The sequence below is a fragment of the Elephantulus edwardii genome, unplaced genomic scaffold (assembly GCF_000299155.1).
Source record: "Elephantulus edwardii isolate Elephantulus edwardi_28Jun2011 unplaced genomic scaffold, EleEdw1.0 scaffold00011, whole genome shotgun sequence".
Classification (NCBI taxonomy): domain Eukaryota; kingdom Metazoa; phylum Chordata; class Mammalia; order Macroscelidea; family Macroscelididae; genus Elephantulus; species Elephantulus edwardii.
Window position 1 is genome coordinate 28,041,326 of NW_006399761.1, and position 19,308 is coordinate 28,060,633.

The window sequence follows — 19,308 nt, forward strand, 5'->3', positions numbered from 1 at the left end:
CAAGCAGCGTTGTGTCATCTGCATAATGCAGATTGTTGATAGATCTTCCACCAATCTTGATCCCACATTTACAAAATTATTGCTCCTGTGTGCTGCATAGTATTCCAAAATGTGAATGTACTGTCGTTTCTCAATCCATTCAGTTGTGGCTGGACATCTGGTCTGTTTCTATGTTCTTGTGATGGTGAATAATGCTGCTATGAATATTGGTGTACAAGTCTCTATTTGTGCCTCAGTTCTCATTCTCTTGGGGTATATTCCAAGCAGTGGGATAGCTAGCTGGGTTATGTGGAATTTCTATGTTCAGCTTTCCGAGGAAGTGCCAAACTGCCTTCACAAATGATTCCATCTTTTGAGGCAAGACGTGTCTCCATGAAGGATACATACTTCAGAATCAGAATGATCTGACTATGAATCTAGACTTAGTTTGCTAAGAGAGGGCAAGTCACTCACCTGTGAAGCCTCAGTTTCATCATCAATAAAATGGGGGTGAAAAGATCATTGCTCCTTGAGTTACTTTAAGAATGAAATAAGCATACATGTAAAGTATCTATTATAATAAATCATCAATGAAAAATATGTTCAGTAATATTTTCCCTTCTTGTTTGCATGCCACCTTCCTAACCTTTAACAAGACAAATTTGACCTGGGAAGAGCAGAGAGAGAACAGGGTGGTGGTGATGGGTGTGATTTTATAATGATAACATTTTAGAAGATCCCATTTCAGTCCCTCGTAAGTAGTGTCACCATTGCACTGCTGGTTCAGTGGTGTAAAAAGAGACCAGTCACTCATGTGTCTTATTAAGGTTGTGCAAAGAACTATTGCAAGTTGACTCTTTAGATGACAAATACATGTAGAACTTGTTCTAAGTAAATCCTTGCCCAGATTTCTGGGAGTAAATGCTTCGTATTAAGATCTTTTTGCTTACAGGGTCTTACTATATGCTGGTACTCAGGCTACCAGGCTTTTGGAGTTACTGGAACGGATCTTCTCTTGGTGAGGGGGCTGTCGAGAAAGTTTGTGGTTTGAGGTTGCTTTATATATGACACTTTGGAGTTTATTTTAATCTTCATTTGTTTGCAGAACAAGGAACACTGAGCACTCGGATACAAACATAAAATAAAGCATTGGGAAGCAAACACTTTGATGAAAAGGATTTGATAGCCATAGATGGATGAGAAAGTGTTCCTCAGCCCCTCAACAGAAAGGATTAAAAACAACTAGCTCTCAGCAGATAAGGGATGAATATAATTTGAAATATTTAGATAAAAATATTCAGACATGTAGTGGTGCCTGCTGCAGTAAGGCTTTCCTCTGGCTCCCAAATATTTAATTCCCTGATCACAGGTACAATTTCAGGAGTAGAGGCATGCAGTGTTTAAAATCATTGCAGTGGTTTGCTTTTATTAATAGCATGTGATCTGTGGTACCTTAACACAGAAAGATGAGATTAAAACCTAAATAATTAAAAAAAAATCACTAGTATACTGAGTTTTTATCTTCTCCTCATGAGCTTTTTCTCTACAACAAACTGCTTAGTAGAATTTGGACATTCGGTACACAAGTTGCTGTTGTTAAGTGCCTGACCCGACTGTGACGCACGAGTACTCTCTAAATTACTGAACACTTCGTTACTTTTTAGTTTTGAGATTTTGGTAAACTGATTGGCAAGTCTTGGCTGAAGTTTCACTATAACTATGGTTATAATTCTTTTTTTCCCTTGTAATTTATCTTAACGTATTTCCATACTGGAAGTGTGCATTATATTTTTAGACCACGGTAATGTTACTGTCTGGAAGCAGGAGCGGCATCCACTTCGAAATGGCTTGCCTCCGGAAACTCTATGTACAAACAGTGCTCAGGCCGTTCGTTCATAGGGTCGCTATGAGTCGTCTACAACTCGATGGCATCAAACAACAAACAACAATGTTACCTAGGATGAAATGAGCATTGACGTCTGTGTTGAAAATTTGAGCAAAAATTATCAGTGTTATGCATTTATGTTGAGAAAATTTATAGAATACTTTGGACTGTGTTTTCTAGCTATAGATTTTGGGTTTGTAGTGTGGATTCATATTTTTTTAATACTAGTATATTTACAAAATTAAAATACATTGTTTTTCACACCAGATCATTCCCATTTTCTTCACTCCTCCATCCATCAAATTGTATGACCTCATGATTAATCCCCACCTCCTGCATATCCTCCTCCATCTGCTTCCACCCTCCCCACCCTTGGATCTCATACTCATTCTTTAATAATGATTTTTATGCAGTATTTGTCCTTGTGGGACTGAGGCAGTTCACTCAGTATAATGGTTTTCAGTTCCTCTCAAGTTGTTCTTGTTATGTGCTATCAAGTCGCTTGTAACTCATAGCAACCTTATATGTACAACAGCCCTGAAATCTGCTCTATCCTGTACCAACTATACTGTCTCAAACACACCTACCCTCATTACCCAAGTCACTGTATCAATCCATCTCATTGATGGTCTCCCTCTCGTTCTCTGTCCCTCCACCCTTCCAAGCATGATGTCCTTGTCCAAGGACTGGTCCCTCTTTGCAAGATGCCCAAAGCATGTCAGATGAAGCCTCAGAAGTTAGGTAATAATTTTGTACTGGTTTACATACAAAGCTCATAAAGTTCAAGTGGAAATGTCCAGTGTGAAAAACAATGTATATAGATTCATTTTTTAAAAATTTTATTTCATTTCAATATTTTTTGTGTGTACCATCAAATCAGATCTGGCTGATACAGGAGGAGATTGTTCCTCCTTCTCCAGCAGAGCATCTGGTGGATTTGAACCGTGTACCTCTGAGATTGCAGTGCAGCTTCTTGCCACTAGGCCACCAGGCCACCAGAGCCCTATAGATTCATTTTTAACTTCTTGTGTGAATTAACTCTGTGAATCACTGAAGAGCTGACAGAGTCACTGTGGAGACCCCATGGACACCCAGGCTGGGGGAGTAGGATTTTCAGGCGTCCTGAGATGATGATCCTGGTGCTGGGTTCTGAAATTCCCGAGGCCATTGCTCTTGGCTGAGCAGCCAGATCCTGATATTCAGATGGACATTTTCGCCTCATATAATTTAAGACCTGCTGGAGGGTCAGTTATTAAGCAGTTGTGTCTCAGCTACAAATAACAACATCAAGACAGCATCTTAAAACAACCACCAGAGTTCTTAGTTATTACAACCCACTAGCATCAAGTTGATTGACTCAGAGTGACCCTGTAGAGCTGACATGGTAGAGCTGCACATGGTTCTGTTGAAGACTGTAACTCTTCACAGAAGCAGACAGCCACAGCACTCTCCTGTGGAGTGACTGGTAGACTTGAACTACCAACCTTCCCCATAAGCATCTAGAATCTTCAACCACTGTGCCATCAGAACTCTTTTTCTTAACTTACAGATCTACCTTATTTGATGCCGAGGTAGACATACTTAGGTTGTATGTCAAATTTTCGCTTTGTTTTAGCATAGTGATGGCCGTAATGTAGCAATAATCAGATAACAGAGGAGAGACGTTTCTGGATTAAAGTCCATAGTAATAAATATAGCAAGATTGGCCCAGCGAGAAGAGGAAATATGGTGTCTCATGAGAACCACAGAATCTGAGATGTTGGTGTGTACCAGAGAGTTGGAACGGACACATAGCTGACCCTCCAGCAGGTCTTCAGAGGCAGTTAATCACATGGGAGGAGCCTACTCATCCTTCTCCCTCAGAGAAGCTGGTGGCCTCAAACCATGTGCCTTTGGGACTGCAGTTGCAGCTTGGCTTCTTGCCACTAAGCTCCCAGAGCTCTTAGGTGGGATTCTTAGGTGAGATGTTGGCTTTCCATGGTTTTACCACTAATTCACCATCTGCCCCGAGTCACCAGAGTTTGTTGTTTGGCCTTTCCACAAGATCCAGGGGTCCACGCTTGGCAGACCAGAGCAGTGGGGGAGTCAATGGGGAAGGGAAAGAAGGAAAGCTGAAGCAACTCTGGTGACCTGTATTCAAGGGAGATAATGTGGAAACAAGGTTACCACTCCAGAGGCCTCAGACCTGGCCAGTCAGCTGAATGCCAAACTTTACCTCCTTCCACTCTATCTTCTTTCAATAGGATGGTGTGTGAACCTTTGAAAAGGATTCTCTAGACTGTTTCATAGAAGGTCAAAGGCTATCCTTAAGCACATTGCAACATGTGTACATTTCTGTGGGGCTTTACCAGGGAGCTTTGGGGGCCTCCTGAGTGGGTAAAGAGTTATACTGCTCACCCAAAAGCATGCAGTTATAATCCGTCAGTTGTTCCTTGGTGGAAAGATAGGCATTCTCCTCCCATGCATCTTACAGCCTCTGAAAAGCTGCCGGAGGGTCAGCTATGAATCCATTTCAATGCTAGAACACTTAACAACAACAACAACCTTTTTAAAAGTTGGAAGAGAGTTAGTTACACCTTATGGGTTTTTTTGGTGTATTTTTGTTTGTTTGTCTTTTATTTATTTGGTTTTTAAACACAGTACTACCTAAACTTATCTTGAGAAATAAATTTTGGTTAATGATAGTTAGGATTTAAAACCATATAAATGACTCTCCCTGAACTAACTTGAAGTTGAAAAAAAAATATCGCCTCAAAGGGAGCGTGTTTGGTTATGCTCATTGATTAGACCTGGTGAGGACATGAAGTAGAATTCACCGCCAACTCATTGCACCCCTGTGCACGATGGGCCTTCCCTGGCTGATCATGGTGATAGATTGCCAGGCTTTTCTCCTTTGCGTCTGCTTTGGTCTGTGAGCTCCACTGAAGCCTTTAGAGCTGCAGAGCAGCATGCCAGCCTCCAATGGTGATAGATGGATGGTAACTGTGCATGAAATAAACCCGATTCATAAGCCTGAATCAAACATGGTCTCCCAAATCTAAGGTAAGGGTTGTATCCCTGAGTCTTCCTGGCAAATGATTTGTAGTTGTTGTGTACCATCGAATTGGACCTGAACCATAGCTGACCCTCCGGCAGGTTTTCAGAGGCAGTTAATCGCACAGGAATAGATTGCCCATTCTTCTCCCACAGAGCAGCTGGTGGATTTGAGCCTTATGCCTTCAAGATTGCAGCACAGCTTCTTGCATTAGGTCACCAGAGCTCCCTGGCAAATGATATGGGTCCGATAAGTATTGATTTAGTGAACTGAATAACAATATGGTATGTTTTTATCATCAACCAGATGCTAATAAATACCACTCTAAATTTTAAAGAGTTTAAGCTGATCTGACTTTAAATGTCCTTCTGGGGCAAAAAAAAAATCTTATCAATACTTGTGCGTTCCCCCAACTTCAAGTACACCAGACAGGTCTCCGTGAGCGTCTCATAGCAGTATCGGGGTCCTTCCTTGTCCTCGTTTCTCCAGAGAGGAGTTTCTGGCTTCACTTTTCCTTTCATGGCATCAGTGCTATGTTCTTCCTCCAACAAGTATACAAGTGTTGCTGGGTGTTTGTGTTGAAGACCCAAAAGACACCAGTCCAGGGAGTATGGCTAATTAGATGGCATCGCCCTGATGATGAGGCTGGAGGCATCCACCATGGTTTATCTGCCTGCAGAGGACGTGTGCCCATGTGCAGAAGTGGTGAAGGAGCAAGTGGTGATCCAGCAAAGGTGCACTGTGAGCATTGTGTGCGCTGAGTGCACTGTGAGTGCTGAGTGTGCTGTGAGCGCTGAGCGCCCTGAGTGTGCTGTGATCATCGTGTTCACTGTGAGCACTGAGTGTGCTGTGAGCGCTGAGTGTGCTGTGAGCTCTGTGTGTGCTGTGAGCGCTGAGTGTGCTGTGAGCGCTGAGCGCCCTGAGTGTGCTGTGAGCGCTGAGTGTGCTGTGAGCTCTGTGTGTGCTGTGATCATCGTGTTCACTGTGAGCACTGAGTGTGCTGTGAGCGAGCGCTGAGTGTGCTGTGAGCGCTGAGTGTGCTGTGAGCTCTGTGTGTGCTGTGATCATCGTGTTCACTGTGAGCACTGAGTGTGCTGTGAGCGCTGAGTGTGCTGTGAGCTCTGTGTGTGTTGTGATCATCGTGTTCACTGTGAGCGCTGAGTGTGCTGTGAGCTCTGAGTGTGCTGTGAGTGCTGAGTGTGCTGTGAGCGCTGAGCGCCCTGAGTGTTCTGTGGGTGCTGAGTGTGCTGAGTGTGTTGTGAGTGTTGTGTGTGCTGTGAGCATTCTGTTCACTGTGAGCACTGAGTGTGCTGTGAGCGCTGAGTGTACTGTCAGCCCTGAGTGTGCTGAGTGTGTTGTGAGCGTTGTGTGTGTTGTGAGCATTGTGCTCGCTGTGAGCACTGAGTGTGCTGTGAGCCCTGAGTGTGCTGAGTGTGTTGTGAGTGTTGTGTGTGCTGTGAGTGTTGTGTGTGCTGTGAGTGCTGGGTGTGCTGTGAGCGTTGAGTATGCTGTGATTGTTGTGTTTGCTGGGAACTCTGAGAGTATTGTGTGCGTTGTCAACGCTGAGTGTCCTGTGTGAGCTGTGTGACACTTCTGATCTGGAGGCGTTTGGTTCTTCAGTTTGGGAGATGAGCCAGCTTTTTTAGGCCACTGGAGATCACTCCCTAGAGAGACCCTTGTAGTTTGAAAGAGTAAATATGCCTCCCCAGAGAGAAAACTGTACAGTTAGGTGCAGACAGGCTTGAGATTTTTGTGCCGGACAATTACTTGTTCAGTGTCTATGGTTGCTGCTAGCCAACCTCTTGAGAATCCGTATCACAAGATGTTCAATGACCGGTTTTTTTTTTTTTAATGAGAACTGTAGGATAGAGGTGGGAAAACAAACAAAACCCTTGAAAAACGTGACTGTGGCATCAGCCTGATGTGATGAATGGCCCAGGGAGAAGGAATGTGGAAGTGTTTTGTATACTGTAATGTAATTTATAAATATTAGGTATCAAATGAAACTTGATGGGGTTGGGAGGAGCAAACCACCTGTAAAATCGTGTTATTCCAAGGCAAAAATAAGATCAGTTTGCATTCCCCAGCACGCACCAGCTGGGAGATAGCCCAAGGCATACTCAACTAAGCAGGAAGCCAGTTTGAGTTAAGCATCTTTCCCAGAAGATCTATACACCGAGCGCACCTGTATGTAGATGTTCCTGGGTTGACTAGGTCAACACATGTTGCAATAAACAGTATCGTCATTGTCATTTATTGAGTACTTACCGCATACTTGGCATTTTACACACAGTATATCTACAAGGGTGTATATAGGTAACTCACATTTACAGACGAAGACATTAAGGCTAAGAGAGGGTGTGACTCTTGTAACACTGAGTGGCTGAGGCAGGTTTCAAAGTGAGATCTAGCTAGCTCTAAATTTACATTTGATTATGTGTTACAATGAAATATTAATGTTTTTGTAATAGTGCTTGTGTGAACCTATGTATGTGAGAGGTTTCTTAATTGTGTAACTATCTTTTTTAGTTTATAAATTTTATTTGGTGAACTGTGTTTGTGGGGGGGGGTTTGGATTTTTTTTTCTCTTTATGTACATTTTGTCCCATAAACAATTAAAATTCACACAATATCTGAGTATCCCTTGCTTCTACATTGCCCTAACCTTTGTCATTGTAGTTATGTGCTGTTGAGTCACCTGTGACTCAGTGACCCTATGGACAACAGCCCTAAGCCCTGCTCTACCCTGTGCCAACCTTATTGTCTCTAACACACTTACCCCCATAACCCCAGTCACTGAATCAATCCATCTCATCCAGGGTCTTCCTCTCTTGCTCTGTCTCCCACCCTCCCAATAATGACATCCCTCTCCAAGGACTGGTCCCTCCTTGCAACATATCCAACGTATGCCGGACAAAGCTTCAGAATCCTTGCCTCCAAGGAGCAGCCTGGTTTCACCCCTCTCTAGGATGAACCTGTTTGTTCTCTTAGCAGTCCATGGTATATCCAATACTCTTCTCCAACATAACAGCTCAAAGGCATGAATTCTCCTTCTATCATCCATAGTCATTGCCTGGATCTCTGATGCATAGCCCTACCTACCATTTAGCCATCTCAAATAAGTGTTTTCTTCTGTCAATTCATTTTCTACCCCCACCTTTCCCCTCCCTGATAATCATACTGAAATTATTCTCTCTGTATGCAAACCTTTCTTTAGATTTTTATGACAGTGATTTTACTTAACATTTGCCCTTCTTTGACTGACTTATTTCACTCAGCTTACTGTCTTCTAGACTCATCCAAGTTACATGAGCTCTTCATTGTTTTTTCACTGTTGCACAGTACTCCATTGTGTGAATGTACTATGTTTCTCTGACCATTTGTTCATGGACAGACACTTGGGTGGTTTCTCTCTCTTCACTATTGTGAATAGTATTGCAGTGAACATGGATGTGCATCTGTTCGTTTGTGTGACAGCTCTCATTTCTCTGGTGTGTAGTTCAGTAGTGAAATGGATTGGCCAAATGATATTTTTTTCAACTCTTTGAGGAAATGTGTGACTGCCTTCTACAGTGGTTATATCACCCACCCTATGTGTATAGTGGTTCTCATCAGTGTGTGTGAGAGTTCCAGTCTCACCACATCCGTGCTAGCATTTACTGTTTGCTGTCCTATTGGACTTTGCTCTTTTGGCTGGAGTGAGATGGTATCTCACTGTTGTTTTGATTTGTGAAAGTCTTTTTTAAGTGAGAGTTTAAGAGATTATGCACAGGGTCCCCTATTTATTAGTGAAGTTATTAGGTTAAGTTGTTAAAAAAATAAAACATGTATTTGCATCCACCATGATACAGGAAGTTTCCTAGGATGAACAGGATATAGTCCCAGACTTTAAAACATTCATAGGGTGAAATTGAGGAGACACAAAGCAATGAGTAAGTGCAGTGACAGAGGTGAGCATGGGATGTTCCAAGAGCTAGGAGCAGCCTGTGTGTATCAGGGAAGGCTTTCTGGAGGAGATGCTATCTGGGTTTTACTTTAAAGAGTACATCAGAGATGTGATGAGAGTTAGGCATGCAAGACCTTCCAAGGCAGATGCAAAGATAAACATGATCCTAGAAGAAGCAGCAGCAGAATATTGACTAAAAACACCACAGAGTTGGGGCTTCTGGAGATGGGAGGACAATTGACTCAAGGGCTTTGGGTTTCCGACCGTGGGCCCTGCGTCTTTCTTTCAGCAAACATTTGTTGAGTGCCAGTGAGAGGGGTGGTGCTGTGTGCTGCACGTTGAGTTGCTGACTGAAAGGGAAGTGGTTTCAATCCACTATGGCTTCTTGAGAGAAATGTGAGGCTGTCTGCTTCTGTAAAGATTGAGAAGCCGTGTCAACTCTGGCTCCCAGTGACCCCATATGTGTCAGAGGAGCCCTGACGACCTTCGTGGGTTTTTTCAGTGGAGTTAACCACCAAGTGGTTTTTCAGGTGCTTAGACACCAGCCTTTCTGCTAACAGCCTGGCATGTTCACTGTTTTACCACCTAAGTCTTCTTAAAGAAAGCTTGGTTAGTAGGTATGTGGACGTGCAAAGTCTAAAGACCAAAAAAGAGATCCAGAAAAACTGCAGATGGGTGACAATTCAAACTATTAGGAAAACAATTGGCCACAGAAAACATGGAAATTGATAAGAGGCACCAAATCCTGAAGTATCTCCCCGTTTAAAATGTAACGGACAAAGAAGTCATAAAGACCCAGCCCACTTCATTGTCGTCAAGTCAGAACCAACTCGGAGTTGGCTCTTCAGTCAGATTGTGGAGGCTGTAAATCACGCAGGAGGAGACTGTCCATTTTCCTCTCATGGAGCAACTGGTGGGTTTGAACTACCTGACTTTGGATTGGTAGTGTAACTCCTTATTCACCAGGCTACCCTCTGGTGGCCATTCCTCCTCAAGGGAAGAAGGGAGGGAAATGACCCTTGGATAAACTTTACTGAGGAAAACACAGCTAGTTTTTAAAGTTCCAGTTTATTGGGATATTGGTGAAACAGTAGTTCACTAAGTATTTATTGAGTTCCGAGCATAACCCAAGGAGCTCTGGTGCCTGGTGGTTAGGTGCTCACCTGCTAGCACTAGCCACTCGGTGGGAACAGGATCTGACAGTGGTGGCCTAGAGGTAAGGAGCTGCACTGCTAACCCAAAGGCAGGCAGTTTGAATCCACGAGCTTCTCTGAGAAAGAAAGATGGGTAATCTCCTGTAAGATTTACAGACTCTGAAAAACCCATTTGAAGGTCAGCTATAAGTAGGTTCCAACTTGAAGGTCCCTAACAACAACTCCAGAGTACTGAAAAGAAATTATGTCAGTCTGGAGACTAAGGTGCGCCTGATACAGGACATACATAGTTTTTGCAATTACTTACTATGCATCAGGCAACTGGACAATGACTAGGGATGTTAGAAAGATAATTGACGCCTTTGAGCTGTGGTGCTGGAGAAGGGTATTGAATATACCATGGACTGCTAACAGAACAAACAGGCTTGTCTGGAGAGGGTGAAACCAGACTGCTCTTTGGAGTCAAGGATTCTAAAGTTTCGTCTGACACACTTTGGGCATGTTGCAAGAAGGGACTGGTCCTTGGAGAGGGACATCCTGTTTGGGAGAGTGGAGGGACAGCGCAGGAAAGGAAGACCCTCGATGAGATGGATTGATTCAGTGACTGGGGTAATAGCAGTAGGTGTGTCAGAGACAATGAGGTTGACTCAGGATGGAACAGGGTTCAGAGCTGTTGTGCATAGGGTTGCTATAAGGTGCAAGTGACTCAATGGCGCATAACAACAACAACAACTGATTCTGCGAAGGTTTTAGGGTTGGGAGCTCCATGGAGAGTTCTGCTGTCTTCTGGGGTCACTATGAGTTGGCTCTGAATCAAGTGCTGGTGATCAGTAGAATTTTCATGAGGTGGTTTGCGAATTTAAAAGTTGATGGCAAGGTTCCCTTTGGTGGCTCATCTCAAATGGGAAGCTCCACTGAAACACATTCAGCATCATAGCAACGTAGACCCTCTAGTGACGGACAGACGAGAGCGGCTCGGGCCAAGGCCCGGTCTCCACACGGAAGGGCTAGTTCTCCTACTGAGCTCTCTGTGCTCTAGTTTGAAGGACAATCGGAGTTACAGTGCACGGCCCCTTCCAGTTGTGGTTCACCAGTCTACACCAGTAACTTCTACTTTTGGAGAATCACATACGCCTTTGGGAAAAGTTGTGACAACGATTCTCAAAGCAGAAGAAAAATCAATGTATGTACATAGTGGTGAGCTCTGGTGGCCTAGTGGCAAAAAGCGGTACTGCAATCCCAAAGGCACACAGTTCAAGGACACCAGCTGCTCTGCAGAGAAGAGTGGACAGTCTCTTCTCATGCGCATAACTGCTTCTGAAAACCCACTGGAGGGTCAGCTATTGATCAGTTCTAACCCAATGGTATACTACAATAACAAAAATGTACAAATATTATTCAAATAAATCTTAAAGACTTCCAGTAAAAATATCTGTGGACTTTAAGAAGATAAAGAAGTCTCTTATCTTGGCGCACTTCCAAAGGATGAAAAGAATGTAGCCATTGCTTATATTGGAATTATATACACTGAAGTAACACGCCTTTTGGACTTAATTTAGAAGCATGACTAAGGGTTACCATGATTCTAATGCAGTGCTTCATTTGATTTTATTCTGTCAGCCTTCTTTTGCAAGTGGCCCCAAGCACCTCACAACTTCACAGATATATGTACATAATCGTATGCACATATTTTATTGAAAGATAATAATGATCTTGTTTGATGAAACCACATATAGTCACGGAGACATGTTGTTGTAACTGAGATCCCCGAGTAGATGGATTTTGGGGGAGTTCTTTCTGATTAGGGCTGTCTTACATATTTATACTGGAAGAGTTCATGAGCTATTTTTAATGCTTAGGCTTTAATCATGCTTAATGAACTGAACTAAACATAATTCTTGCTGTGTTTTGATAACCTTGTGGATTGCTTTTAATGCTCAGTTTCATATGACTACACCATTCTTGAAATGCTAATACACAAAATGCTAATTCAAGAAAGGACCACAGAAGTGAAATTTCATTTCAGAGAGGTGCATTCCACGTTTACAGACCTTCCAGAAGTGAGGCTGTGAGAAGCAGGGTGTTAGGTGGAAAATATTGGCTCCCACCTTGGGCGAACACACAAATTTAAACATATAGGTTGCACGAAATTTGGATAAACTGAGGTGGAATCCAACATTTCTCGAATGAATGCCTGTGTAATGTGGCCATAGCTGTGAGAAAAGAGGAACCCAGCATCTAAGACCTGACACAATGAAAATGCAATGAATTGGAATGCCTCACAGATCATAGTGGAATCAGAATTTCCAGCAAGGAAAATCTTTTCATGGTGAATTAAGTGGTGGATGAAGAAAAATGGTGATGAAAAAAGGTAGGCACAGATCACAAACACTGGGCTCAGGGCTCACTGCTGAAGATTTAAGAACCTTAGCTAAAGCTATGCAGAATAGAATGTGGAAAATTGAATTTACTAAACAATTAAGCATTGAATTAATCTACATCCTGCACAGTAGAAAAGTGGGGGAGGGAGTGGTGCGGAGCTGAATAAATCAGTGGAGCTCATTAAAAGATAGTGAATATATCAGGTCTGTTGTAGCATAAAGGAGGACAGCTTCCTGTATAAAGTGGAATAATTCTTTGGTTCTAAGTCACCTTTTTGGAGTCCCGGTCTTAATCAGATTAACAAACATGCTTCTGATGAGGTGAGTCTAGTCGGCTGCTCTATATTTTAGCTTGTTACCACTGGCTCTTCTATTAATTACAAGTCAGATCACCAGTCAACAATAGTAGTGAGGGACAACATAAATAAAATGAGGGTGCCCAGGAGATGTCACTCGCAGGATCTCTCTCATCCCGAAACTCCCACGGGTGCCTGCAGCCTCCCACATGCCTTGCTGGTCTTTTGTTCAATTACAGTTAATGCAATAGTTTGCCATTTTCTCCTTCTAATTATATTTTCAAGTGGGATTTGTAGCACATAGAAAAACATCCTTGTACATGTAGAGGCACCGGGGTTTTGTGCCTGGCATTGTCTGCCCCCTGAGTGCTGTACCATTCTTTCTGCAGAGCTCTGAATAAACAAGTCCCCCTTTTAGAGCTGCAGTTGTACAAACTGAAAATTTATGCATTAACTGTTTGCATTCTGAGCATGTGTCCCAGATTACGTCTTACGGCATTCTTCTGGCATGCTGCAGAATGCATGTTTGTAAGAAGCATTTCTTTCACAGCTCCATATCTTTCAATCACAGAAGCAGCAGATCAATTAGCACTGTGGGTTTTTTTTAAGATTATGCATAACGGTTGAGTCAAACATACAAGCGGAGTATCTTTCTGTGACTTTCATTTCTTCAGGCTGCGGTAGGATGATAGAGTTGTGTAGCAGGGAAAGCACCCTTTTCATGAGAAGGGAATCTTTCCTCTTTGATTCTGAGGGATTGGGCCTTTTTTGATGGGCTCTTCCTCCCTGGGTGTCTAAAATATTTTCATCTCCTCTGTTCTTCTTATCTTTTCTAGAATAGGAAAATACTTTGCAAGAAATAAGCCAAGAATGCTTTGATTTTACTAGACTTGTTAAAAAGGTTGGGGGAGGGGCCGGTGAACTTGACTAGGCCACAGCCCTGAGACACCACATTGTAGGGCCGGGTGATGTGAGCCTACTTTGCATCCCAGCTCATCCTGCCGCCCCATTGGTAATCTTGAGGACCAGATCCCTTGCTGGTCAAGAATCAGCTTTTTCTTTTGCACTTTCGCTTGTGCAGGGTGACCACTGACTTCTGAGGCTGTTTTTGAAAGCTCGTTCTAGAAGCTGATTAAAATCTTTTCTGATGATAAAGGGAGATTTGGGAGAAGGGTCACCATGATTGTTTCTCCTCACAAATTTCACGTACGGCCAATTTTTCCTATCTGAATGTGACTTTCAAGTGCATCCAGTGATAAGGAACACATCTGTTTTCTGTTCAGTAGTACAAGAAGGCTCAGCGTGGGGCTGGGTGCACCCAGTCCATGTGAATCTATTGTTATTCTCATTTCTTTTTTTGTCCCTATGCCTGGTCCATTTGCCATGTACCACCCAGCAAACAGCTGACACACATGAGCTATTATGGATACAGGCCTAATTGTGAGGTCTTAAAAGCCCTGCCATGTTTGTCTTCTCGGATAAGGCAGAGACCTCGATAAACCACAATTCTCTAGACCACCAACTCCCATTGCACCTTTGGCGACTGGCAGACTGTTGTGCCAGAGGGTTTGTTGATGTTAAAAATATAGTCAGAATCAAGTGGTGGCATTTTTTTTTCTCCTCTCTTTCCCTGAACTGTTTCTGTTTTCCTTGCAATTACTAACGGATTAAAAAAAAATTACTAATAAAAAAACCCAAAACACGCCCCTATTTTGTACACACTCTTTTAGCTTGGAAGAAGAAATTGGTGGATTTGAAACCTGCCCTCCTTGCTTTGAGCTGGAACCACTTTTGAAGGGGGCTGGGAGGGGCTAGTGTATGTGGGCCCAGGGCGCCTCTCTCCACGTTTTCCTTACACACTAAGGCCTGACCCAGCAAGTGGTAACAGACGGCTCCATTTGGATTTCTGATTTGTACCCCGCAGCCCTCTTGGAACAGAGACCATGATGACACGGCCTCGACCCGGTCAGGAGGAACCCCCGGCCCCTCCAGCGGTGGGCATACCTCCCACAGTGGGGACAACAGCAGTGAGCAAGGTAGGAGAGACATTCTCATTCCCTTTTGCTACCTGTTTTCTCCTTAAGGGTTAGAAATAAACTCAGAAATGTCTAGTTAGTGACTATTTGTATAGTTTGGGGTTTTTTCCCCCTAGAACTTAAGCTTCATTTAATTAGGAAATCTGTTCATCTTAGTGTATTCCTTGACCCTTGTATTCTTCTGTGCCACCCAGCTGCCTAACAGCCCATCCTCACCTTATCCATAATCTAGGGCCAGGGAGCTGACTGCGGGCCGGCCGAGTGGGAAAGCCAACAAGAAGCCCCAGTGTGTAGGAGTTATATGCTGATAATTCCCTGCTATGCAAATCAGAGGGACAATTGTTACTTGTGTTGAGATGCTTCTGAAGGGATCCTGAAGCGACACCCATTAAGATTTAAAGTTATTGATGTCTTGAAGATATTTCCGAAGCAGCGCTCCTTTTAGAAAGCAGAGCTGGGCTTCCCTCTGCACTGGGCTGAACTATTCTTCTGCATATCTTATCCAAATCTCTTCAGTGCTTGACTTCATTGTCCAGACAGAACTAAAGTGAGCTCAGGAGGAGAGGGAGGGAAGCATATAGATTTGATCTGGGCTGTGCTGCGAAGTCACGCACCTGTGAGTGTGGATGGTCATGAATGTACTTGTTTGACGTCAGCAAATAGGAGAATTTTAAAAGCAAAGCTAGTCTTCATCAAGAAGGTGAATATGCATTTATTTATCTGTCTTCTTGGTGTCTGATGAGATTGACAGTAGTGGATTCCATGATCAGTTAATGCAATTGAAGCTTAAGGGAGGATTCTCAATCGGAAAATAATAGAACAGAAGTGGAAGTTGAAGTTGCCTCTGATCTCACAGCACATACTGTAAAGTCTGGCTTTATGATGTGTTTCATCAAGGTGCTTACGGTTCGACCACAGAGAAATTGTGCTCTGTAACTTCTCTGGGCTATCTCGAATAGAATCACCAAGTCGACAGTGAGGGTGACGTGATTGATTTGCACACAACAGCAAGAAGGTTTGCGTTGTCTTTAGGCTCATGTATGTTCCTAGCACTGGGAATAACTTGGACAAATAGAATTTTAAGCATTTGAGACATTTTATTGTTTGAAGAAAAGTTGCTGACTTCATCACAACTGGAGTCTAGTAAAAACGCAGCCTGGAATAGTAAACGAGTTCAGAGCTGAGGCAGAAACAGGTAACCCCTGACCTCTGACTTTTACTGGAAAATGATATGCAGCATAAATCCAAAAAGCCTTTCCTCTTTGCAGTGCGTGTGCGCCTGTTTGTAGCACCGTAGCTAAGGTGGTGTCTGCACTCACAATATAAACCTGACTTTGCAAATCCTATGCACACCACATGTTTTCAAAGAAGGTGTAAATGCCATCTATTTCCCCATGGCTCCATGGGGTCATGGACTATCACCTTGTTTGTTGGTTTCTTTTTCTCTTTTATTTCTTGCTTTAATAACATATGCATGTTATCAACAAACACTGAGGTAGTGTAGTTATTGCTCTCAGGGTCTGTACATGGCCGAAGGACCCTGCGGTTTACAATTGTGGTGGACCAATTTCCTCGAATGTAACCTGATGAGAGATTTTTGAAGCACCCAGTACTAACTCTTCCCCTCTGAGACTCCATAACAATGAATTAGGATTTTTTGCACATTTGCTAAGGCCAACTTAATCACGAACTTTATTGTAACCAGGAGTCATATATTCTTCACATTACTCAAGTTTTCTACTTAAGTTGTTTCCTATTACATTTCTTTACCTGTAAAGTAGCATTTCCACAAAAATGAACTCACATTTCAATTCTCTCAGTTGCATCTTATAGCAAACGCTGAGTGGCAGATAAAGCATGCTCAACCCCATTTGATGGAGGAGAAGGATGAGGCATAGTTGTCTTGTGGAGGTCTCAGTGCAGTGTCAGACCTAAAATTCCAATTCCCTAACTATTAATATAAAATTCTTCTCATCATATCCTCTTCCCATTTCTACTCCAGAGAACTAAAATGAGTAACTTACACTGTGATCCAATGTAAAGTTTCCCATGTTAATTTCTCCCTACCCACCGTTCCCCCAGGGAGCTCTGGTGGTAAGGAATTGAGCGGCCAACCCGAAGGCAAGCAGTTTGAATCCACCAACAACTATGAGGGAGAAAGATGGTCAATCTCCTCCAGTGCGATTTACAGCCTCTGACAATCCTGGAGGGTCAGCTGTGAGTCAGTGTGATTGGACAGCACACAACAACAACAACTGCTGAGCCCCCACCAGTGGGCTGGCAGAGACGGTGGTGTGGATTGAACTCTTCCTTTCACTTACCCTTCCTTGTGGATTCTTCCTGCTGAAAGCAGAATAAATGCCCAGATGTATGGCTGCAGCATTTCTGCACGTACATTTCCATGCCAGCCCTGGCCCTCCTAAACCTTTCTTTCATCCCTGAGACCTGTGGAGCTGGGGCTTTGTGCAGCCCGCGGATTAACTGTGGAGAGGGGCTTTTCCATGTTTTCTCTGTCTGACTTTTCTGGCAGGCATGGAAGTGTAAGCTGTACCAGCATTTGGCCCGTAGCGCATGTCCTAAATAGTTATTTACACAGTTTGAGTCCATTTTAGTCAACTGGGTAAATAACAGCCCTCTTCAAAAGATTTATAAATCCATAAATATGTCTTTATACATACCCAATAGACTCAATAACTCAATCTGTCAAGAACATATCCAAAGAGGTGTTTCCCCCACAGACAGGAGTAATACATATTTTAAAACTTTCTCTACTCTATTATTTGCACTGTATTCCTTTCTCCTCATTCCTTTTCAATTTTCACCACTTTATTATGGCACCTGTGGTAAAAAAAAAGAAAGGAAAAGAAAGAGAGAAAAAGTCATCCCAAAGGCTCTAGTCTTCAGTGAAGCAACCTTACAGCTCCACAGGAGAAGCAGGTAGCCGTCTACAGCTCAATCCAACCCTATTCTTTCAGATTTTCAGGGCAAATAAAGTAGACTAAATCATCCAGGAAGTTTAAAATTCTGACATATTTAAAAATTTACCAGTAGCTCCTAGTTAAGAGTGTCAACAATTAGGGGGATTTTGTGTCCCTGAGAATTTGCCAGACTATTCTGATTGCGTGGTTTCAGAACAAATTCTTACCTAAGCATAAAATAAAAAAGAATGCATAATTCCAAGGAGAACCTGTGTAAGATGTACAGTTAAGAAAGGACTGATGGTTTTATTAGTCAAATATTTAAAGTTTATTCTTTATTTGTATGTAATGTTTCCCCCCAAAACTCTTATCTATTGGGGCAACTCTTCCTATGATGTCTACTTTCACTGAATATTAGTCCCTTACAAGAACTTGATAGTGAAATCCCTTTAAAGTCCCTTTAAAAGAGAGGCCTCTCACATCAGTGCATCTGTGAGGAGCGATGTTTCATTGGGGGCTCTGATGCCATTGTCAAACCAATGCTTTTGGCCATTCTTTTAACTTTCCCAAAGCATATGCAGAGAGATTGTACTGAATACGTATTTTGCCTCTTTCAACAAGGGGCTTTCCCCACCCCTGTTTCTCAGGGAAAAGAAAAGTTTGGAAATACTGAAGTATGTGTAACAGTCAATCGTCAGTCAATCTGAGGGCCTTGGTCTTTGGGGTAACAGCCCCCCAGCTATGTCTAATGGCGGGAGACACACTGGCATGTGCTGGACCCTTGAACGTGTCTTCTTTATCTGACTGTGCTTCATGCTGCATGGACCAGTTGCAACCTTTTTTTTTTTATTAAATTTTGTTCATTTTAATGAACATTTACAGAGATTTGGTGTTTCCATTCATTCATTGTTGGACTATTTTCTCTACCCTCCTCTCCAGTTTGTTCCTCCTTTTTCTCTCCCCTTGAAAGTCTGTTTTAATTGTCCAGTTGCCACAGTGCTTGTCAAAGCCAGTTCTGATTGATCTCTTTTGTCAGTGTGTCCTTTGCCATTCCATATCACTCCTCCCTGAGAGAGACTTCATCCTGATTCATAAGGAAAAGGGGATGGCGTATTCTCTTAGCTACTTCCTGCTGAAAAGGGACGCTGTGGGTTTCAGGGTGAAGATCTTCTCTCACTACTCTAAAGGGCCCCTTTGGCAATAGGAAACATATAGACTATTGTGGAGATTGATTTTGGAATTTAGATGGACTGTTAATTGTTATCAGTTGTGCTTGGCTATACATGTTCATATCCTTGAAGATGTATCATGGAAGTGTTGCAGCCTAGAAGACACAAATTTAATTAGCAAATTAAAAGTACATGACTCAAAAATTAAAAATCAATAATATTCCAAGTAGAGACTCTAATAGTGGCACAAATCAAGCTACAGAGAGAAGGTAGTTCTTACAATAAAAGGCCTATTGACTAGCACTTTGTCTATTATAGTATAAAGGTTAGGAACCAAAGATGTAGAGGCTCAACTATGTCATTTATTGTTCTTAAGTCCTGGAGCAAATTCCATCTACCACTGGCTTGTTTTACAACTCAGAAGTCCACATGTAAAGCAGAGGTGAAGTAAGGAACTGCTTATGAGGTTTTCCGTCAATTCCAACAACTAAGAAATAGTGAGAAGAGTTG

The 19,308-nt window shown here is 42.7% G+C and overlaps 1 protein-coding gene across 5 annotated transcripts in view; it reads left to right on the forward strand.

Moving 5' to 3' along the window:
• Positions 1–19,308, forward strand: part of MEIS2 (Meis homeobox 2) — a 189,616-nt gene that overhangs the window by 19,815 nt on the left and 150,493 nt on the right. For all 5 annotated transcript variants that reach the window (XM_006880973.1, XM_006880971.1, XM_006880972.1 and 2 more), the window contains one exon: positions 14,600–14,711. In XM_006880973.1, the coding sequence (XP_006881035.1) occupies positions 14,600–14,711 (112 nt within the window). The remainder of the gene's footprint in view (positions 1–14,599; positions 14,712–19,308) is intronic.